The sequence below is a fragment of the Stenella coeruleoalba genome (assembly GCF_951394435.1).
Source record: "Stenella coeruleoalba genome assembly, chromosome: 7".
NCBI lineage: Eukaryota > Metazoa > Chordata > Mammalia > Artiodactyla > Delphinidae > Stenella > Stenella coeruleoalba.
Genome location: NC_137153.1, coordinates 42162282 through 42184980, shown reverse-complemented (window position 1 = coordinate 42184980; position 22699 = coordinate 42162282). Strand labels below are relative to the sequence as shown.

The 22699-nt window shown below is 52.5% G+C and overlaps 2 protein-coding genes across 3 annotated transcripts; both read right to left on the bottom strand.

Annotated features, from left to right (window-relative positions):
* Positions 1–12388: 12388 nt before the first annotated feature.
* RPP25L (ribonuclease P/MRP subunit p25 like) lies at positions 12389–14541 on the bottom strand. Of its 2 annotated transcripts, none has more exons than XM_079927520.1 (2): positions 14493–14541; positions 12389–13686 (listed from the first exon to the last, which is right to left on the bottom strand). In XM_079927520.1, exon 2 carries the CDS (start codon positions 13651–13653, stop codon positions 13162–13164), a length of 492 nt encoding a protein of 163 aa, XP_079783646.1. In that variant the 5' UTR covers positions 13654–13686; positions 14493–14541; the 3' UTR covers positions 12389–13161. The 2 variants fall into 2 exon arrangements, with proteins under 2 accessions (XP_079783646.1, XP_079783647.1); XM_079927521.1 differs by lacking the exon at positions 14493–14541 and adding an exon at positions 14455–14492.
* A 618-nt stretch (positions 14542–15159) lies between these two features.
* Positions 15160–22414, bottom strand: DCTN3 (dynactin subunit 3). Its single transcript, XM_079927462.1, has 7 exons — positions 22279–22414; positions 20968–21052; positions 20200–20286; positions 18262–18345; positions 17240–17298; positions 16569–16628; positions 15160–16377 (listed from the first exon to the last, which is right to left on the bottom strand). The coding sequence occupies exons 1-7, from the start codon at positions 22372–22374 to the stop codon at positions 16288–16290; spliced, it is 561 nt and encodes a 186-aa protein (XP_079783588.1). The 5' UTR covers positions 22375–22414; the 3' UTR covers positions 15160–16287.
* Positions 22415–22699: the final 285 nt, after the last annotated feature.

Here is a 22699-nt window from a genome sequence, read left to right as displayed (position 1 = left end):
AGGCAAAGCCCCCAGGGTCCTTCCCCTTATGCTACAGACAGGCAAACAGCTCAGAGGGGGGAGTCACCTTCCCAGAGTCATACAGCAAGTTAGTGCCAGAGCCAGAACAGGACCCCAGGAATGCTGATGGCTCCTCCATTCATAAGGCAGTCAATAAATATGTATTGAGCACTTAGCATACGCCAGGCATTGATCTAAGAGATGGTATATAGTAATGAACCGAATAGACAAAAATCCCTTCCCTCTCAAGGATGTGGAGCAACTAAAACTCCACACACTGCTGGTGGGTGTATAAGTCGTTACAACCGCTTTGGAACACTGTTCGGCAGGATCTACTAAGCTAAACATATGTATAGCCTATGACCCAGCAATTCCTCTCCTAGATATATACCCAAAAGAAATTATTGTGTATGTTCACCAAGAGTGTTCTTAGTAGCTTTATTCATTATAACCTCAAACCGGAAACAACCAAATGAATGAATAGATTGTGATATAGATACAGCAAGGGAAAAGGACCAGCTATAGCTACACACAACAGAAATGGATAAAGCTCCCAGCCGAATGTTGAGCAAGGAAAAAAAAAAAAAGAGAACCAAACACAAAAGAGTATGCATTGAATGATTTCATTTATATAAAGCTGGAGAACAGGCAAAACCCATTTATGGCGATAGAAGCTGGAACTGCAGTTACCTTTGCTGGGGGAGTGGGAGGTTTCCAAGAGTGTACGTACATATGTCAAAATTTAAGTTGTGCCCTTAAGATTTGTGTGCTTTACTGTTTACTTCTTGCCTAAAAAAAAAAAAAAAGTTTAAAAAATCTCCTGCCCTCATGAGACTCACATTCTAGTCAGGTAAGATGGATACTAAAAAAAATAGGTAAGTATTTAGTTTGTCCATGTGACAGTGCCGTGTCTGACTCCACAGGCCCCTCAGGGAAGAGATGACAGCCTAAATGTCACCTAAGAGAAGCCTAGACTAAGCCCCTCTGCCCTCCCCCAGAGTGCCATACTTTTTCCTTAGAGCAGTTAGTGTGATGTTCACCTACCTAGTTACTTGCGTGGCACCTGTGAGCTCCATGAGGGCAGCCCTGTGGCCTCCACCTCCAGGCACCTAGAGCTGGGTCTGGCACAGAACAGGCGCTCCTACCATGTGAAATAGGTCTAAATAAATGTTGAATGAGTGAATAAATGAATGATGCAAGCAGAACCTGGGGGAGTAGAGTCCCAGGATACAGGAGAGGGAGCCTATCTGAATGGGTCACAGCCTCGAGGGATAGGAAACAGGGTTTGGTATCCAGTAAGGGTTTAAGCAGAAACCTAGAAGGCAGAAGGATGAGGCATCCTGAGTGGCTCAGAGACCACATCCTGAAGTGCCTTTGGTGCCAAGGTCACACAGGCCTGGAAAGGCATAAAGTAGGTGAGGAACAGAACCAGATTTGCCTTCTAGCGAGAAAGTTGAGTCTGCTGGTAGAGGGTGGGGAGAAGGGCTAAGGCTAGAGGTGGGACAGCTGGGGAGGAGGTGTTTGCAGTGACCCGTGGGAGAGAGACCTCCAGCCTGATCGGGGCAGGGCCATGGGGCTGAAGAGATGGTGCAGGGCTTTGGGGGACAGAGGGTGGGCACTCAGATTCATCTTCTTCATCTGCTCCCATGGCCCCTGGAGGCACCCCCATGTTGCCCTATACACAGAGAACAGGACCCCTGGACACTCAGTCCGGGGTCGGCTCTCCCAAGGCCCCTCACCCCAGGTGATCCCAGGCTCCGGGCTGTCTGGAAAGAGAAGCAGATGGTCAGGGAGGGGGTAGAGGATCCAGAGGTGTTGGGGAGAGAGGGACAGGGGAGGACAGGGAAACTAGGGGTTAGCAGCTCTGTGTGTCGGAAGATGGGAGCAAGAACACAAACTTACACAATCACAGATGAAGTTTTTCATCTTGTGTTGCAAAAATTTGCTTGAAACTAATTCCCTGCTCAGAAACACAAAGTCCCTCCCTCCCTCCCTCTCTCTCCCTATTCCTGTGAGCCCTGATCTCCCTCACCTCCCATTCTTCATGGGGGAAGCACATGTCCTTAAAGGATTGTCCCTGTCCAGTGCCAGCGCACCTTGATCCCTGCTGCTGTAGAGCTGCCTCCCTGATCAGAAGTCTGGGATTTCCAAACCAGACTGAGGGCCATGTGGCCCCAAGACTTCGTCTCCCACAGCTCCATTCCTGGATACCCTGTGATTCCCTGGGGCAGAGGGAGAATAGAGAAACTTCCCCCCAGAAACTCAACCGTGGTGATTCAGAAGACAAAGATTAGAGATTTGGAGACTGAATGCCAGAGACACCAAGCCCCAGGGAAACAGACAGAGGCAGCGGAGGAGTTCAAGAGGGAAAATTGAGTTAAATTCAGCTCAACAGCCATTTATTAGCACCTACTGTGTGCCAGGCCCAGAGGGAACACTGTGTACAAAAGCACAGAGGACTCCCAGGTTTTTGGCATGAGTGGCACAGAGCTGGAGAGGGGATTGGGGCTTGACATGCCAGCTGAAGCGTCTGTGGGATGACAGCCAGCAGGGGCGAGGATGGAGAGGGCAGAGAAGTTGAGAGAGGGCGGGCGGCTGGAGGTGTGCAGTCTCTCTTCCACAGCTCCCAGGGCCCTCTACTCTGGCTCGTGCTGGTTGCACAGACATTCATCAGCATCTCAGACTGACCTGAGCACTATGAGGGTGCTGGAAGAGGACAAGATAGATCAGGCAGCAGGGAAAGGGAGTGACGAGGGGGAGGGGAGGAGAAAATTGAGGCTGAAACCCTGGGAAGCATGATTAAAAGACAGACAGGGCAGGGAAAGGGTTAGCCCCAGAAGCAGAGGGAGAGCCAGGAGTCAGGGTTGTCACGGGACCAAATAGGAGTCTGGTGAGGCTGAGAAAGAGCCCTGGGCTTTAGCAGCCAGGAGTGGGATGCGGCCAGCGGGGCCAAGCTGGTGCTCTGGAGCTGGCTGAGGTAGCCCCTCCACAGGGGCCTGTGAGCAGAGGGTGGGCCCCCCTTCCCCAGCCTCCCTGCTGTCCCGGAGCCCTACTTGGTCTGGCACCTCTCAGCCAAGCGCAGGGGAAGCAGAGAACGGAAAAGCTCCCCTGCCTCCACACTTCCATACGGGAGTCCCTGGTTTCTGGTCTTCTCAGAAGGGTCCTGAGCCTTCTTGAGCTCGGAAGCCCACAGAAGTCAGGGAGCCCTGGAGACCCTGGGGGTAATTGAAACCAGGGCTAAGACATTAGAAACCATAACGCTGACTCCCCAGCTCCCCCGGGATAGCTCCTGATTTCTTTCTTGCCAGATCCTCCCTGCCGCTGACAGCTCAGCCCTCTAGGTCCCCACGGGCTGGGCCGATGATCCTCTTCCCCATACCAACCAGAAAGGGCATCCAACCAGAAGGCAACCAAGGCCAGCCCTCGGGGACCTCCCCTGTGTGCTCAGGCAACCTCAGTGTATACTAGGCTGACACCCCATATCAAAGCATCCCCAAATTCTAATCTTGATCTCTTATTGCAAAAGCTATCGTAGGGGGCTGAAGTAAGACAATGGGAAGGATTTCTCAATAGTGAAAGAAAAGAGAGAGGTAGGGATGTGGGGCAGAAGTGCCTCTCAACTAGCATGCTCCACAAGGACATGAGAAAGAAAGAAGGAGTCTTCAAGCCTGGGCCCCACCAGAACCAGGTGTTGGCTGGGCTGGATGTGAAGCAGGAGCAGGGCAGGCTGCACCCCAGGGTGGCAGGGAGAAGGAAGGTCCCATAAGTTCTGTGGCCCAGAGTTCCCCTTCCGTCTCTCTCCCTGCTCTGATGTCTCTCTCTGTCGCAGTCCTTATCTCCGACAACAAGGACAGGAAGCCGCCCGCATGTTTGCTGGCCTGATGGGAAGGCCCTCGGCCTGCACAGCTGCCTGATGATTCCAGGATTCCCAAATTCCCTGGGAGTGCTGCTGTGGGAGCCTGTCTCCACCTGTCACTAGGTCTGCCTCTCTCCTTGGCTCTTCAGAGGGACTGAAGGGATCAAATACTTACTCCACCACTTAATGGCTTTGGGGCCTCAGGCAAGTGACTTAATGTCTCTGTGCCTCAATTACCCCAGGAGTGAAATGGGATCATAATCATGCCTAGTGCCTAAGACTGTTGTGAAGATTCAGTTAAATGAGATAATCCAGTCAAGTGACAAGCACCAGCCTGGTGGGTACTAGAGCCCCCTCTGGCTCTGGCTTCACCCCATCCCTTCTCTGTGTCTCGTCTGTCAGTCTTTCTCTCCATCTAGCTAGCTACCTCATTCTCTGTCTCTCAGTCTTTGTCTCTCCACCTTTCTCCTGACCCCTTGTCCTCTCCCTGTGTCCAGCTCTGCCTGCAGCCCCCCAGACAACCCTGTTTGACCCTGCTCCAAGCCGGGTTGGCACAACTGGCCCAGGTCGAGTGGGGTGGGGTGTCCGGGGAGGTTTTGAATTCACACATGGAATTCCTGGCAGCGGGATCACACCCGGGCCTGAACGTGGGTGAATCACAGTTAGTGGGAAGAGTGATTGTGTCTGTGTCCTTTCTGGAGGGGCAGGATTGCTGGGGGCTCAGCCTAGCAGCCTCTTGGAGGAGGGGGGACTTGCCCTGACTGCTCTGGCCACCCCTGTACTTGGGCCTAAGCCAGATCCGCCATATATAGAGCCTGCTTGGAGGTAAGGCAAGCTGCCCAGAGCCCAGGACCAAAAGGGGAAGCCCTCCACCTCTACATAGGGTGGTCTACCTGCCCTCAAAACACTCTGGCCCTCCCTCACCCCAAGTCCTGTTCTGAGCTTCCCATACCCCATTCCAAACTGTATGGAGGCGTGTCTCTGTCTCTCTTAACCTTGATCCATGACTCTTGCACCCCCAAACTGAGGCCACCAGGGATAGGAAACTGGGGGTTGAAGAGTCTAGGCTCCTCACTTGGACCAAAGAGCCCCTTCTTGGGAAGGCAGGGATACAAAAAGTCCAGATGTCACTTCTATATCACTGTTTATCTGTGAAGGCAGAAGGCACCTGTGAAATAGATATTCTATAAACATAAACCAAATGAAGGAGAGGCAAACAAAAGACCCCAAACAGGGAACTGGATGGCTGAGGCTGCAGCAGGCAGGAGCATGGATAGGCTGTGGCAAGGCTGCTGTTTGACTCTGTGGCTCAGCAAGGAGTCTTCTCTGGGGGCCAGGATTGGTCTCAACTAGCCCCAGACGCCCCCATACCTGGGGCCCCACCAGGCCCCTCAAGTCAGCCCTTGGGCAGAGGGCCAGATGGGTGAACCACTAAGACTTGTCTCTCAATTCCCTATTCCCAGCACATCATTGCCTCAAGGTGCCCACCAGCTTCAAGGAGAGAGAGCTGTGGCTACAGATCCAGAGAGGGAGAAACACAAGTAAGGGTCACACAGCAGGCAGAGGCTGGGAGCCCTGGTGTCCTGGCAGTCAGCCTGGGTCTGTCACGGGGATCCTGTGGCAACACTGTGACAGGGCCAGACCAAAAACAGGATTTTATGTGGGGAGAGCGCCTAGGAATCCTTGAACATGTGGGCAGCTGGGCCAGGGGTGGAGCATCCCATCAGGCAAGGGCAGATGTGCAGCTTCCTGTCCTTCCCATCAGATGGAGACAAGCATTGGGATAAGAGGTTCAGAGAGACAGAGCAAAAGAGAAGAGAGAGAGAACCTGGGAGAGAGACCAAGAAATAGACAGAGTCAGACACAAAAATAGAGCTGCAGAGAAATACAGATGTGAGTCAGAGACACAGAGAGAGAGAGATGCAGAAGGAGGGAGAGTCAGAGACACAGAGAGAGGGAGATGCAGGAGGGAGAGCTGTGGAATTAAAGACACAGAGACAAAGATAGGGAGAGACATGGAGTCAGAGAGAAACAGTGTCTGAGTCATAGAGCAACTGTGACATGGAGTCAACAATATACAGACACAGACACTCAGAGACTAGGAGACAGAAAGGAAAAACAGTTAGGAGGGAGAAGTAGAGATGGAGAAGACAGAGAGAAATATCGAGAGAGGCAGAGAGATGGAGAGAGAGCAAGGCAAAGGGAGACAGACTGAGACAGAAAATGAGATCAAAACAGCAGGAATGGGGAAAGCAGGCGACAGAGGAGAGTCTCCAGGTCTCCAGTCTCTCCAGCCTGGTCTCCCTAGGGTTTGGACCCCCCACTTGCTATTCTTTGGTTTCCATAGCAACGGGGGGGGCAGCACCAAATTTGCACATACATTTACATCCTTTCTATCTGCATAATTCAACAGGTCCGTGCATATTCATGAGACTGAATGAAGGTGACTCTCAATCCCTGCTCAAAACCTGGCTGTGGCGCCCCCTTCTGGCAGTATGCGGTCATGGCTCCAGGCCCAACCTCGCAGGCCCTGACCCGTCCCTGCCAGACCCTGCTAACAACATCTCCCCTGCTCCCCAAACACCCCCCCTGTACTTCCTACCTCCAGACCTTTCCTCAGGTGATGCCCCTCTGCTTTCTAGGGATGCCCTTCCCTCGGCATCAGTCCTGCCGACAGTACACATGCATGCACTTGCATACACACTCACATGTGCGCACATGAACTCCGGTGGAGGGGGCATGGCAGCGAGTGACCAGTGCTCACCCTGGCTCCCTGGTGGAGGAGGCCCCTCAGTCACACTCCCATCTGGAGTCAAAGAAGAAGGTGCATGAAGGGATAACACTCAGAGGGACTGGCGTGTATGCTGAGCTGACGGCTACAGATCTACCAACTGAGAGGGACCTAGGACATTGCGGCCTCCACGTGGAAACTGACAGAGACCTGGTTCCAGCCAGAATAACCAGAGGAGCTAGGATAGAGCCCAAAGGAGTCTCAGGAACAGAAGGGCTGAGGTGGCTCAAATGGCAGGGGAGAGGCTGCCTAGGGCCAAGAACCCTTTCAAAGTGCCAAGCCTTGAAAGCTTTTGTGGGCTGGGAGGGGCTTCTCCAGGGCCGTCTCCAGCCATAATTTTGGCTTCACCATCTCCCCCTGGATCCCTGCAGCAGCCTCCTCACTGCTCTCCCTGCCCTGTGTCCCCAATCCACTTTCCACACTGTAGCAGCCAGAGCTCCCTCTGAAACATCAATCTGATATCCCACATCACTCCCTCCTTATCGCCTTCAGAGACCTCCATCACTCTCAAGAAAAAGTGCAAGCTCCTTGGCCAGGCACTCAGGCCTTTCCAGTCCAGCACCCCACCCTCCTCTGAGCCTCATTCCTCATACTCCCCGCTTTGAACTTCATGCTCCAGTGATCTCTAAGCTCTTCTCACCTCTGTGCCTTAGCTCATGCCTGCCCTTCACCCCGAATGTCCTTTCCACTTTTCTTCCAGCTTTTTTTTTTTTGGTCTGTGCCGGCATGCAGGATCTCAGTTCCCCCAACAGGGGATGGAACCGGTGCCCCCTGCGTTGGAATGTAACCAATGTACCGCCAGGGAAGTCAAAGCTCTTATTCAAGATTCAACACAGGCATTACCTCCTTCTCTTTGAAGCTTTGCCTGTCCCTAAGGACTGGACGAGGGATTCTGAACTCCTGAAATCTAATGAGCTTCCCTAATTTCTATACTTACCGCACCAATAATGAAATCACCTATATACATGGCTTATAGCCCTCATGGGGCTGGAGCTTCCGAGCCCAGTGACTATATTTGTCACATTATGGGTGATAATTAGCTATTTGTTGAATAACTGAGAGGTCACTAAGTCTACTGAAGGCCAAATATCAAGCCACTACTACCCTGTGTCCCGACTCTGCACAGACCCTACAAAGGGAAGGGATGGGCCATTTCTTCACAAATGCTGTCATCTTGTGGACAGACTCAGAAGTGCAGCCAGACATCACCTGGGAGTGGTGATGCCTTATAGCATCAGGCCTGATCCCAGAGTTCCAGGCAAACAAGAGGAGAGTGAGGAGTTCAGAGTGCCACTGGCATCCTCTGAACAATCTTGATGAGTTCTAAGCAGACAGAAGGCAGAAAAATCTCATGGCAAGTGGGAAGAGTGAGGAGTTAGTGTGGCCAGAGCCCAGAGTCCAAGGGGACCAAGCTGAAGATGGACTGTGGCATGTAAGTGACCAATAAAGGGGATCCTTTAAGGCCATGCAATGAATGAACTTGGATCTTGTCTTCTAATCTGGGCATGGAGAGACTAAGGGAACAAAAGAATGACAGATGTGGGTATGGCCCAGAGGCTTAGCCACACACTTGGAGACTCAATATTCATTCACTTATTAAATACTTATGGGGCACCTACTATGTGCCAAGCAATGTTCAACATCCATAGGTTATATCACTGAACAAAACAAAGATTCCTGCCCATCTGGAATTTACATTCTCATCAGGAGGAGACAGACAGTAAACAAAAGCATTAAAGAAGTAAATTATATTTGAAAGAAAGAAAGAGAAAGAAAGAAGGAAAGAAAGAAAGAAAGAAAGAAAGAAAGAAAGAAAGAAAGAAAGAAAGAAAGAAAGAAAGAAAAGAAAAGAAAATAAAGCAAGCAGGGTAAGGGATATCAGAAGTACTTGACTGCAGTTTTAAATGGAGTGGTCAAAGTTGGCCTCATTGAGGTGACATTTGAGCAAAGACTTAAAGGAGGGAGGGAGACAGCCATGCAGGTATCTGGCAGAAGGGCATTCTAAACAAAGGCAACAGCCACTGGCTTGGTTTGGACAGCTCAGAGGGGAGTGAAGCAGGGAGACCAACAAGGAGACTGTTTTAAGACAATGATGGGCACAAATCAGCAGAGGCTGTGGGAATGGAGAGAGACCTAGGAAGCAAAATTGTCAGGACTTGGTGCCTGTTTGCATATGGGAGGTATATAACTCCTTATCATATTGGTCTGAAGGCCCCACTTCAAGGGGACTCGCTGTACGTGCCACCTCCAAGGCAGGTAGTGAGAATGCTCAGCACATTCTATCCTGGCTGCTCCCTGCCTCCTCCACGTACTGTCCTCCCCAGCCTCTTAATTCCTCAACCTCATCTTCAGTGACTTTCCCTCCAGGCCACCCAACTATCTACTCTCATGCCCGCTAGCAAGTCCTGTCAGCTCGTAAAACTCTCAAGTTCACTGACTCCATTTCATTCTTCAGCTACTGTTGTGTTGAATTGCATGCCTCCATAAAAGTATATTGAAGTCCTAAGCCCTAGTACCTCGGAATGTAACCCTATCTGAAAATAGGATCTTTATAGAGGTAAGCAAGTTAAAATGAGGTCATTGGGATGGGCCCTAATCCAATATGACCAGCATCCTTATAAAAAGGAGAAATTTGGACACAGAAACAGACACAAAGGGAAGACAGTGTGAAGATGGATGACTGGAGTAATGCATCCAAAAGCCAAAAAGGCCAAAGGCTGCTGGCAAACCAGAAGCTAGGAAGAGTCAAGTAAAGATTCCCCTGCAGGTTTCAGAGGGAAATGGCTCTGACAGCTTGATTTTGGACTTCTAGTCTCCAAAACTGACAGTACAGTTCTGTTGTTCTAAGCCACCCAGTTGGTGGTACTTTGTTATGGGAGCCCTAGAAACTGGTACAGCTATGATACCCTATCCCAGTTCTCTCATCTACTCCACCTCACCCCACCCCACCCCACCCATTTTCATGGGGTCTAGGCCACTGACCCCTACCCCTTTCTATCTTCACTTCTTTCCTGACCCAGTTTGGATTCCTTGGGCCTTCACCACATACACTTTCTTGCTAGTCTCCTCACTATTCTTCCATCATTTCTGCCCATCTTAACCTAGTACAAGAATGCAACAGTGCTTCCTCTGAGTCTTCACTTGTCCCGTGGGTGCTGCTGGAGCGCACACACCCTGACTGATATTACAAGTTCATGATCATCAGCCTCAACTGGGCTTTTAGCCCTGACTGGTCATCCTCCTGTACCTCCCTAGGTATCTTTCCCAATTGCAACAACTATCTCACCAGCCTCCTTGCTCTACTCTCAGCAGCAGAGCTGGACTCCTGCTTCAAGAGATTAAAAGCCTTCTGAACTCTGAATTCTCTTATGTCCCACCTTTACCTCTTCACCCATCTGCAGGCATAGCCATCCTCAACTCCTTCCCTCCTGTTCCAGGGAGTCTGCTCTCCTCTTCCCTTTGTGACAGCCATACCTCCATGCTCCAAGGCCCACTCCCTTTCATCTTCCCCAGGAGTCTCACTCTGAGTTAGCCACAATCTCCTGCACCTTTAATCCCTTTCCCTATTGGCTTCCCCCATCAGCCTACAAACAAGTCTCTGCTAATTCATTAAACAAATAAATAAAACTCTCTCTGTATCCCAGTCACCTCTCCCCTCCCATCACAATAGTTTCTTGAAAAAGCTATCTCCACTTCCTTACTTTTTGTGCCCTTACCTTTTCTAAGAGATTATGGAGGAAGAAGCCATACTACAGTGAATTAAGGAGAAAGTGGGAAGTAAAGAAATTGAATCAGCAATTATACGTAACTCTTATGCTCCCTCCCTCCTAAGCCTGGTCAGGCTTTCTGACTCTAAAGGCCTCACCTCTCTCTGGCTCCCTCCCTGCAATTCCTCCTGTAGGCCCCAACTAGGCCCTGTAGAGGTCAAACAGAGAAAAGGCCCCAGAACCTAGCCATCTCTCCCTCAGCCTGTGTCCTATCTCCTGATTCTCTGAACTGCAGATCCTGTTCTTCCCAAGGGATTCTGACCCCAGCTCAGTTTCCCTCCACACTACCCCTGCCATCACCCTGGAGACCCCAGGTGGTGCCTTAGTGATGAGCTGCCCAATTGGGAGCCCATCCTAGGACTCCCAGAGCTTGTGATGCCACCTTACTGAATCATTCCCTCAACACAGGTCACTATGCTTATTCCATTGATCATTCCACCAGGCCACAGCAGGCTAGGTCAGGATGGGATGCTGAGCCACAGATCAATAGTCTGCAAGAAGCCTGGTCCCAGAGCTCTGGAGACCAATGATACTCAGAGAGTTGTTGACGGTAGAAGACACTCAAGTGGAGACGCTCAGCGAAAAGGCACTATGCAGAAGCTGGGTGGGAAGAAAAACCCTGAATTAGCCACAAAGAGAACGGGGAGAAGCCACACAGTTGCTGGCAGCAAGACACCGCAGTCATGACCACAGCCTCAAGGAGTGCGTGACATGCTTCATGGCCCTCTGCAGTTGAGAGGCCCAGCTGGGCAGCTGCTGAGAGGGTTTCCTGTCTCTCCTAATATCCCCTGAATCTCCAGCACCCACCCCTCCACTCTGGGCAACTGACCTCAGAAAGCAAAAGATGCAGTGTTCAAAGTTTTGACCACAGCCTGCTGGCCCTGTGGTCTCCTCATCCCTGCTCTAAGCCCCTACTGGCCCTATCCCCTCAGCCTATCACTTCAACACTCAAACTGCTGTGCCCACCCTGCCACATGGGCCCAGAAGAGCCCGAACTTTGTGCTTTCCTGGTGACTGGACACCCAGGCTACTGGACACAACGGAGAAGACCTTAAAATCCAGTGGGAGACGCAATTCACTCAACTCTTCACTGAGTCTACTACTGCCCACAATCCTGTTCTGGTTCCTGTACCCCACTGGCTACCAGTGCAATCTTCACCGCTCTCCTCAGGCCCCTGACCTGACCATGGTGAACCTGAGAGTCTATGGCCAAGATGAGACAGAAAAGGAACAGCAAGGGGTAAAAAGGAAAGGATGAGACCGGAAGGGAAAATGTGGGACTGAGGTTATGTTTTTAAGGAAAAGGCATATTTGTAAGCTGGAGTCATTAATAATGAGAGCAATTAACATTTACAGTCATCCCTCGGTATCCTCAGGGAATTGGTTCCAGGAGCCCCCATGGATTTTTTTTTTACCAAAATGTTTAAGTTTCTTATATGAAATGATGTAGTACAGTCAGCCCTCTGTATCCACGAGTTCTGCACCCACAGATATGGAGGGCTGAGTGTATACAGGCCCAGGTGGTATCTAAGAATCATATGTATATTCCTACATTTAATCCTCCTAACAAGCCTACGAGGTGAGCACTATATCTTGTTTCATGGACGAGAACACTAAGGCACAGAGCAGTAACTTGCCCAAGGTCACACAGCAGTAACTTGCTAGTGAGTGGCAGAACCAGGATTAAAATCCAGGCAGCCTGGTGCCCAAGACCATGATTTTAACCACTATACTATAATACAGGCATTCTTCAGAGATATTTTGGGTTCACTTCCAGACCACCTCAATAAAATGAAGAAGATCTCAATAAAGCGAGTCACATGAATTTTTTGGTTTCCCAGTGCTTACAAAAGTTATGTTTACACTACACTGTAGTCTATTAAGAGTGTGATAGCATTATGTCTAAAAAAACAATGTACATACCTCAATTTAGAAATATTTTATTGCTAGAAAATGCAAACCATCACCTGAGCCTTCAGTGCGTTACAGTAGTAACATCAACAATCACTGATCATAGGTCACTATAACAAATATAATAATAATGAAAAAGTTTGAAATATTGTGAGAATTACTGAAATGTGACAGAGATACGAAATGAGCAAACGCTGCTGGAAAAATGGCACTGACAGACTTGTTCAATGCAGGCTTGCCACAAACATTCACTTTGTAAAAAATGCATTATCTGCAATGTGCAATAAAATGAGGTATATGCTGCAGATGGAGAAAAATGACCTGGCAGAGTCCTTAAACCAGCCCAAAACAGGAAGCAGCCAGCCACCCAGGGGTCTAGACACAGTCAGGTTACTGCTTGAGGCTTCTTATGGACTCTAGATCCTCCCAGCACCAACCTGAGCCTACCCTTCCTGTCTCTAGCCTGTGAGCTCCTGGGGGTCAAGAGCAGGGACTCCCACTCCCTTAATCCCACCTCCACACAGTAGGCCAAGCACAGGCTCATCAGACGAATGGGCAGAACCTTTATTTCCTAACCCACTCCTTGGACCTCTGTCAGAAGGTAGATCAGAGGCACCGTAGGTAGAAGGCAATCCAGAACCCGGCAGAGACACCACACCTGTCACTCTTCATAGCAGTCCCTTTCCACAAGCCAGAGGGAAGTGGAAGCAGGACAGGGAGGCCCACTTCTGTAGACTCAAGTCTTGTTGGGGGTGTTGAGCAGTTACAGAGGCTTCTCAAAGAAGGCCCAGCCATCCTAGACATTCAGGCCTCGAGAACAGCTTGCCAGCAGGTCTTCAAAACCGGGTGTCTCGAGCCCTTCTTCGGGGTCGGGGGCCAGAGCTGGAGGTAGGTGTGGGGCCCAAGCCAGGGGGTGCCCCCGGGGGCTGGTAGCCACACTCATTGGGGTCCAGTGGATCTCGGCTGAGCAGTACCCATACCGCAGGCACATGGCGGCGTACCGTGAGGGGATCTAGGCCTGCGTCGGGTGAGGTTGGCACCCAGCTGTCCTCGGTCTGCAGGAAGCGCAGCTTGGTAAGCTGGTGCAGGCCTGGTACCCGCCGTTTGACAATCTCAGCACAGCTGACAGCCTTGCCTGCAGCCCGGCCAGAACCTGAGAACACCACATGCCGAGCACTGCCGCCCTCCAACCGCCCCAGCGCCAGGCCCAGCAGGTTGCGGATTTTGCTGCCATCTCGGACCCGCATCTCCAGGGTATCAGGCGGTAGCTGGGGCATCGGGGAAGGTGCTGGGAGTTCCACAGAGCCAGCCTTCCGGTAGTGCTCCATCCGGCTGCTGTCGTGTGTGAATCTTGCTGCCCACTGCAGGGAAGTGTCAGAGGAATGCTAGGCAGGGTGCCCTGGGCCACCCCCCACCCCCCAGCCCGGCTCTCTAGGACGTGGGCCCACTCCTCATCCCAGATTTCCCAGAAACAGGACCATATGCCCTCATGCCCAGGACAGGGGGCCACGCCTGCCTCACCCTGGGAGGGGGCTGTACCCCATTCCTCTGGACAGGGCCATAACCCGCCCCCGACCCCGGAGTCCCTGCGACAGGACCAAATTCCCCAAACGCTGGCCAAGCCCCCTCATCCCAAGCTCCTTAGCACTGGGAATGAACTTCCCTCATCTGGGGCTCCTGGGGACAGGGCCCGGGCCCTCACCCGAGACTCCCTGAGAACAAGGCTGAGTGCTCCTCACCCTGGGCTCTCCAAGCGGTGACAGGGACAAGGCCCCTCACTTCGTGCCCCCAGAGGACAGGACCAAGCCCCTACGCCACAAGCTCGCCGACACCGAGCCAAGAGCCCTCATCCAAAAGCTCCTCAAAAACAGAAGTGACCCCCTCCCCCACTCCGGGACCCTTAGGACAGGGCCGAGCACCCCTCACCCGGAGATTCCCAGGGTCGATCCCCCCAACCCAGGTCACTCAGACACCCAGGAACAGGGGCTTGACGCCGAGGGCTGCTCGAGCTAACCCTGGCGTCGAGTTCGCCGGCGGCCGGGCTCGGCGGTCCCCACCGCCACGGGCCGCCCTCAGTGCCCGGCAGGCCGCAGCGGCCCAGCAGCCGACCTCCCCTCTCCTCCCCGTACCTCCAGGAGCCCCCACCCCACTGGGCTCCTGCTCTCACCACCGCATCCGAACACTCCACAAGCTCGATCCGAAGCCAAGATGGCGTCTCCCGGGAGCGCGCCGAGGCCGCGAGGCCGCGCTCGCCGGACGGGGCGGGGCCTGAAGGGCGGGGACCCCGGCGCCTCCGCCCGCAAACCGAGAGGTGGGGGGACGCCGGAGAGTGAGCTGGGCCAGGACGCGGAGACTCGGAGCGCTCGGGCTGTCTCAGCTGTTCAGCCCCGGGCAAGGAGCACTCCTATTGGGGCGGAGAGAGCCCTGCGGAGGAGAGGAGCGGCCGTCGGAGGAGTCCCGCGTCCGAAGGATGCGGAGGATTTGGCCCTTAGAAGATGACAGGGAGGGCGTTACCCGTTGAGCACACCGAAGCAGCGAAGGCGGAGCAGCGGCTTTCACTTTGGACAAGAGCAAGAGGTGCCGTTTGAAGTGGCCGCTGCTGCGGGGGCGAGAGCCTTGGCCAGCGAGTTCTGAGCTTGGACCTCACCCCGTGGGCACTGGCGAACCACGGGGCTTTTTCATCAGGCGCAAGTCAAACCAGTTCGTGTGCACAGCGCACTGTGGCTGCAGCACAGGCGGGGGCGGGCCGCAACCGCTGGTGACTCCAGCCCGCAAAATCCCGGGGGCATGTCCACGGAGATTCGTACGTTGCTCCGCGTATAATAAGCGCTCAAATATTTGTTATAAATCATTTATTGAAAGAATGAACCAGAGAAACAGCAGTGGGAATGGGGAAAAGTAGATTAAGTTGGAAGATACCAGGAGGTAGATTTGACGACTGTTCGGACGAAGAAGGAGGGAAGAGTCTAGGATGACTCCCAGTTTCAGACGTGCTGAATTTGAGATGCCAGTGAGACCCTGCTGGTGGGCTGGTGGGCTGGTGGGCAGGCCAGATGGAAAGGGGCCTGGAGCCACAGCAGTCCCTGAGACCACAAGGGGGCAGCAAACACTTGGTGGAGTGAGGGACCATCAGTTTCTCTGCTCTTTAACATGCTCTCCTTTCCAACCGTACCACCGCCCCCCACGGCCCACCCCCCAAAAGCCCCCTGCATCCAAACCTCTTTTAGTCTCCCCTTCTCGGCTAATAGCACCAAGTAGGCTCCCAAGAGAGAAACTTAAAGGCTCCCCTCTGCATTGCACATGCTGCTCCCTTGGCTCTCAAAACGCTGCATGTCACCCTCCAGGGCTGCTTCCCACATTCCTTTTTCTTCTGTGCCCCCAAAGAACCCTGGTGCCACCTGTCCCTCCCCTTTTCCTTGACTGTCTCCTCACCTAGCCTGTACAGGGTAGGAATCAGGTGGACCCTACCTGTGTCCTCCCCACCTGGTATGGCATCTGACATTTAGAGTGTACTTGGTAAATGCGGGATAAATGGATACATAAAGGAATGTTCCACTCACATCAAGCAAATGAGAGCATTCATCCTGACAGCTTTACCTCTCCCGGAAAGCCAGACTAGGACGAGTATAGCTCTCAGTCCAACTAGGAGGAAGGCCAACAACTCTGGCCTATCAACCTCATCCCCACCACCATACCCATACAACATCGGGAAGCTAACACACACCTCCAGTGATCTGTACAGTTTATTGTCTTTGGAACAGGATACTGATGAGGGGAGGGGGTGCAAACAGCAAATCTCAAGTAGCCAGACCTCTGACCCCAGAGCCCCACCTGAGTGCAGACTGGTAGGCTGTGAATCCAATAAATACAGAGCTGCCTCTGCTCTGTCCTGTTACAAGGGCAGGTTGGCATAGGGCCTGGAGCCTGGCTGCCCCGGCCCACCCTAGGATGGGAAGCAGCCATCACTCCTCTGCTGGCTTCACTTGCTTGGCAGCCTCTAACTGGCAAAGTAGCTCATCCCACTGCACGAACTGCTTGGAGAGAAGCATTGTCTGGTCACAGGTCAAGGTGAGAACGGGCATCTGAGAGAGGGAGTGGAGAGGTTTGCATCTGCCTAAAGTGTCGGGGAGCACGGGGATAGGCAGGCTGGTTGGGATGGGATGAGAAACAGAGCGAGAAATGGAATAAAAGGACAGGGCTCCGGACAGCACTCCTCAGGGGCCTGGCTGAGCAGAAAGGATACAGTCTTGTTGTATTCCTCCAGGAGAGCCTTGGACTCCTCAGTGATCTCCACACACTGGTCCTGTGGAGCCAAGGTGTGGCAGAGAAAGGAGTTGGACAAAGCCCCCGCTTCCCACTGCCCACCTCATCAGGGACCCTAGCTCCTCATAGAGCCTAGAAAAGGTAATGTTTAACCCCAGTGCCAAAAGGAGCAAATTTCTAAAGAGGCACTTTCAGGCTCCAGTGTGGGTAGCCTAACTGCAGTCCTAAGGCTGATAGAAGGGGGGGGGCGGTGAACCACACATATAAGCAAATACTCCTGCTAGAATATGCCTCCTTCTCCCTGTCCCCTATTTCTGAACCCTCCTTGACCTTTACACTAGGGCCTGGGAATAGTGAAAAAACAGCTCTTCTACCATAGTTAAGGACACATCATCCCCAGGAATTCATGGGTACCTCCCAACATCAATCTGATACCTCCGGGTAGCCCTACTCTGGGAGGCAGGAGACCTGGATGTGACCGTAGGCAAATCCCTTCCCTTCTGGAAGGCAGATGGAAGACAAAGGATAAACCCTAAATTCCCCCGGAAGCTGACATCAGGGAGGCCTGAGGCTGCTTCCCCAGGAGGCAGGGGTGGGGACTAGGAGCCTCACCACCTCTACTTTCCCCTCCAGGCCTCTCCCCTCCCATACCTGCTGCTGGATGTGGATCTGGGCCAAGCGCTGCAGGTGGGCGGCATGCTCAGGAACGGCTGTAAAACACAACGCACACTGCCTAGTGATGCTTGTGCCTTCCCCCGGGACTGCTCAATAGTCTATTAGGTCTTCGGTAGGATTAGAGTATTGAGTGGAGAAGCTAAACAAACGCCAGCTTCATCGACCACTGCTTCTGGACGTGGTGGTGGGACTCCCTGCCCACCTCAGTCTTACTCTAGGACCCAAAGGGGAGGGGAAGGTGCAGGCCCCTAGAAGAAGACAAAACCCTGGGGTTCCCAGAGTTGCCCCATACACCCACCCCAGGGCTGTGAGCAGGGCCAAGTAAAGGAAGCTTTGATTATCATGGGATCTGTTCCTTTGCTCTCAGCCCAGCGGGACCAGGTCTGCCGGGCCTAGGGAACAGGGAGCCTGCAGGTGGACTGAGGATGAGTGCCAGGTCCCTAAGCTGGCCACCTGGAATCCAACACCCAGAGCCTCAGCAACCATGCTGGGCCCACAGCTTAAGGGTGTCAGATGCTCAGCAGAAAGCTGATCAGGGGTAGGGAGGGGGAGCTGGGAAAAATACCTCTAGAGACAGACAAGATGGCTATCTGGATTCAATTAAAGTCACTGTCTGCTTGTCAAAACCCAGGCCTAGGAACTGCACTAGGCAGTGCGGCAGGAAGAATTCACACACATTGACACACCTGGCAGGAACTCTTACAGTAAAATCTGGGCTCTGCAGCACCCTGAAGGACAGATGCTGAGGGGTGGGGTAGAAGACAGAAGGAATCCCAGAGTTGGAGGTCGCTGGCCTTACATGAGTGTCCTTGGTGCCAAACTGCCTGACATTCTGAAGCTGAGCACTCTGCCCTGGAAATTTTAATCCCAGTGCAGGTGTCTGGTACCCCCAGGGTGAGATAAAGACAAGGAGCAGAGCTAGCCTGAACCCAGGAAAGTCCTGCCCATCCACCCACCTCCCCAAGTAGAGTAGTGGAGCTACAGCCCCAGAGAGGTACCTTTGATATGAGTGCTGTCCAGCATGGGCACCAAAGCCTCCACCTGCTCCAGAAGCGCAACCTGGGAGAGGATAAACTGCTCCTCTGAGGCATAAACAGACAAGGCAGTGGCAGTGAGGCGAGCCTGGGCACAGCCACTCCCATGCAAGGGGCCGATGAGATGGCTGAGCCTGGAGCTTGGGGCAGCTAGTCTGCCCACTGCCCCCTTCGCTATGTGCACATTCCCCCAATCTGCCTCCACCTCTCTTGGATGCCTCTGGTCTGACCTATCGAGCCCAAGGAGCCTCTAAGTTCCTCCAAATCCTACCTTTCTCCAAGTTTTAACTCTGAGGCCCCTTCCTCTAGCTTCCTATCAACAAACTCAGAGCCCCTCCTAGGCCACAGGAAACAAAGTACTTCAGACTTGGGTACCCACATGCAAGGGCTCCTGGGAAGGTCTGAAAGAGGAGACGTGGAAAACTACCAGGCAGGTTCTGCTCAGTGGATCTGAGAGGCACAGACAATTACAAGCTCCTGGAGAGCTGGGACACTAACAGGACAGTCCAGTGAGGAAAGCAGGACTGGAATGACCCTGTGCACAGGGGGTTTCAGTGGCTGCAGAGTGGGAAGGGCATTCAAGAAGGGAGGACTGTTATGTCAAACATTTGGAGGCAAGAATGCTTGTCAATTAGTCGAGGAAAAAGAATTCATTTGGATGAACTGGAGCAAGGAGAGCACAGGAAACAGCTAGATGGGAGGGTAGATCTGGAAGTCTATAGAAGGCTTGGAATGGCATGCTAAGGAATTAGGAATTTATCCTAATAGGGAGAGAGACACACACACACTGAGGTTCCAAACTAAACAAAATGGCATGTTGGAAATGTGCTTTGGGAAGATGATACTGAACCACATGCAAGAAGGGGAAGACTAGGGTCAAGAAGAGGACTTAGGAGACTGCAACTATTCATGTACAAGGGGATGAACACTGAGGCAGTGGCGACAGGGAGGCATGGAGAGGCTGGACTTAAGAGTCAGTGCAGGAGGGACCTCCCTGGTAGCGCAGTGGTTAAGGATCCGCTTGCCAACTCAGGGGACACGGGTTCGAGCCCTGGTCTGGGAGACCATGCTGCAAAGCAACTAAGCCCGTGCGCCACAACTACTGAGCCTGCGTGCCACAACTATTGAAGCCCGTGCGCCTAGAGCCAATGCTCCGCAACAAGAGAAGCCACCGCAACTAGAGAAAGTGCACGCGCAGCAATGAAAACCCAACGCAGCCAAAAATAAATTAATTAATTAATTAAAGAAAATAATAATCGGAGCAGGAGAAGACCTCCTGAACTTGGCGTCTAAGCCACAGCAGTGGCTCAGGTATGTTCTGGTTCGCCATTGTATACCTCACACCTAGGATAGTCTGGATCACAGTAGATGATCACTTTTGAATGCATGAATAAACACAGGTGCTTGGCAAACCATACCTCGTGGAGTGGCTAACTAACTGATAAGCAGACATTGCTAAGACAATAGTTCCTGCCTAGAATTCTGAAATCCCAGCGCTTTCTCACATGAAAGAAAGATGTTGAAACTCATGCCTATAACCTCGCCTCTCCCAAATGCAATGCTCTCTGCCCCTACCCTTTCTTAGAAGCTCCTATGTCTACTGAGCAGAAGTAAGGAAGGTTCCGAAGGAAAATCCTAGAGGCAGGCCATAGATAGAATACCGGAGTAGCTTCCACTGTGGCAGGCACCATGGTCTGCAGCTGGCCCTGAAATATACTGTACCCAGTGCCTACTAGAGGACCACAGGACCACCTCCAGCCTCAGTCCAGAACCAGGCCAGATTCCAGAAAGCAGCTTCCAGGGCTGTATCCAGGAGAGGGCGGGCAGGGAAGCTATCTCTGTGCCCGACTTCCCCCACAATCCACATCCCCAGATGCATATGCACATACTGTCCAGCACTACCTGCTAAGATGAACTGCAGCTTAGAGGCATCAGGTATGGCAATGCGGTCAATGTACTCAGGATCCAGGTATTTGATCAGGTCTTCAACTAGAAAAGTAGCAAGATGGAAAATGGAATAAGGTTGCGGAGTGGGGATCTGTCTTGTGAGGGATATTAGGGGAGGTGTCAGCCTTGGGGAGACCCTTGAGTGAGGAGCTGACACCCTCAGCGTCCAGCAGGCCTCCACCAGGGCCCCTATCCCCACTTCCCTGTCTCTACCCTCTGATCACCTGCTGGCCAGCCTCAAACTTTAAAACCCTGGGGCCCTCAGCATTCCCACTGATCTATCCTCAAGGCTGGAAGGCACCTTGCCCCTCAGTGCCACCAAGACATGCCAGAGCTTTATCTGATTTCTACTTCCTCAACAGGTTGCTAGCTCTGACATAATCAAAAAGGGCTGGTTGAGCCAAGACTGGGGCTCTCAGTGCCTGATTTCTTTCCTGCCTCTGAACCTTGCCTGTGGAAATTGCATACCCCTCGTCCCTCCTTCCCCCAGGGGACCTTTCAGGCAGAGCTCTTATCCCATAACTTAGGACATTGCCATGGGCTTGGGGTTTCACCACAAAGTAGAATGCACACCCCAATTCACCATTTCATCAGGGCAATGTCTTCACCTGCTATCCCCAAAGGGCAACTCTAGTGACCTACTAGGCTGAAGAGCCTGGGCAGGGAACCAGGAAGCACAGGCTTGGGAAGGAGAACAGGCAGACACCTCATGGAAGCACTTACTCTTTTTGTACAGAATCTTCACCCTCTCCCTCTTGCTGGCGATGTTCCCCAAAGCCACCTGCACCTTGACCAGGCCATCGGCCACCTATTGGGGGAGTGGAAGTTAATTCCATGATTTACCACTTGGCTCAAGTCTTGGAAGACATAAGGAACCCTCATTCCCTCAGACTCCCAAACCTCCTTGTCCCAGCTATCGTCCCCTTCTCTAGTATTAAAAGAGATTCAACCCTACCTTCCGGGAATCCTCAGTGTGAAGGGGGAGATAATCATGTACTCCTTGGGGAGTTTCAAGTGTGACTGGGGAGGTGATGAACTACTTTAGAGTTTATGGGGCACTAGCATATACTATCTATTCCCTGATTCCTCCTCTTGGATGAACCTACCTAGGCTTTAAGGGTAGAGGATGAGGAATTCCAATATTAAAGGGTTGAATAGAGGGAGAGGCTACGGAAGTGTATGATATCACACAGGTTTTAGGTTAGAGGGTAAGGAATGACAATATTCAAGGGTCAGATATAGGGGGAGGCAAATAAGACTGCGTAGAAGCAGCCAGAGACGTAGGAGGAAAATCAGGAGGGTTTGCGTCATAGATGTGAAAGGGAGAGAATGTTCTGAGAAGTCAGTTCTCACATGGGACACAATCTGTTAGTGACAACTAATTCCACAAGAAGTGTACAAACAGACATCATTACCTCTGAGGCACTCAACTCCAGGGTGTGCCTGACACTCCACCTTCAGTGAAAAGTCTTTCCATAGTTAAAAAGGGGATGGAAGGGAAACTGAGCTGCACAGTTGTCAAAATTCAGTCACTGGTGGGAAGGAGTGCCAGTCCATATCTGAACACTCAGTACCCAATCCCTTCCCCTCCTAATCCCGGCCCTCCCAGACCACACCTCTAACCCCCTGAAGCCTTCTTTATCCACCTCCGGTCTGCCTCTTTTGGGGTCCTATGGACCTCTCTTTACACAATTCACTTAGCAATTACGCAGGGCTCCACAACGGCCCTTCCGGGCTTCAGCTCTTACTGAAACTCTGATTAGTCAGTTTCTCGAATGTGTCAGGTCTCCCCAACTACCCCGCGAGGGCAAAGGCGGAGTCTCCACAGTGAGCCCACCTCGGACTCACAGTGCCCTCCGTGGGAATGGCCTCCGAGGGCCCGATATGCTCCGGGAGGTCTCGAACCTTTGTTATTTCAAAGGTCGGGCTGCGGGCAACGGGACTCTGGAGCGGTAGCATCCATCTCGAGGACCAGGCCAGTAGACGGCTGTTGCTTTGCCCCAGAGAGGGACCATTGGACCCCAGATAGCTCACCTTCCGCGAGCCGCGAGACCCGCCCGGCCCGTACACCCAGCGCTCCAGCTCCTCCACACGGGCCTGTAGCCGCTGCACATCTGTCACAGCCGCCATAGCTCCCGCCGCTCCGCCTCAGCCAGGAACAGCCAGAGGGCGGGACGTCCGTCCAAATAGAGAAGGCGGGCCAATCCGAGTGGATGGGCTCCCCTGCATACAGGAAGTGATGCCACGATTCAGCCCTTCGATGCCGGAAGCGGCAGGCAGGGCCGACGAAAGTTGTCAAAAGCTGTCTTGTAACCTAGGCGACGGCTACCCGTCAGGCTCTACCTTAACTTCCAGCCCCTGCTCGTCAAAACAAACTTTGCCTTTATTCCAGGGTACCAAATTCCAGGGTACCAAAGAGGTTTCCCTACCCCATTCTCCGAGGTTGCATATATAA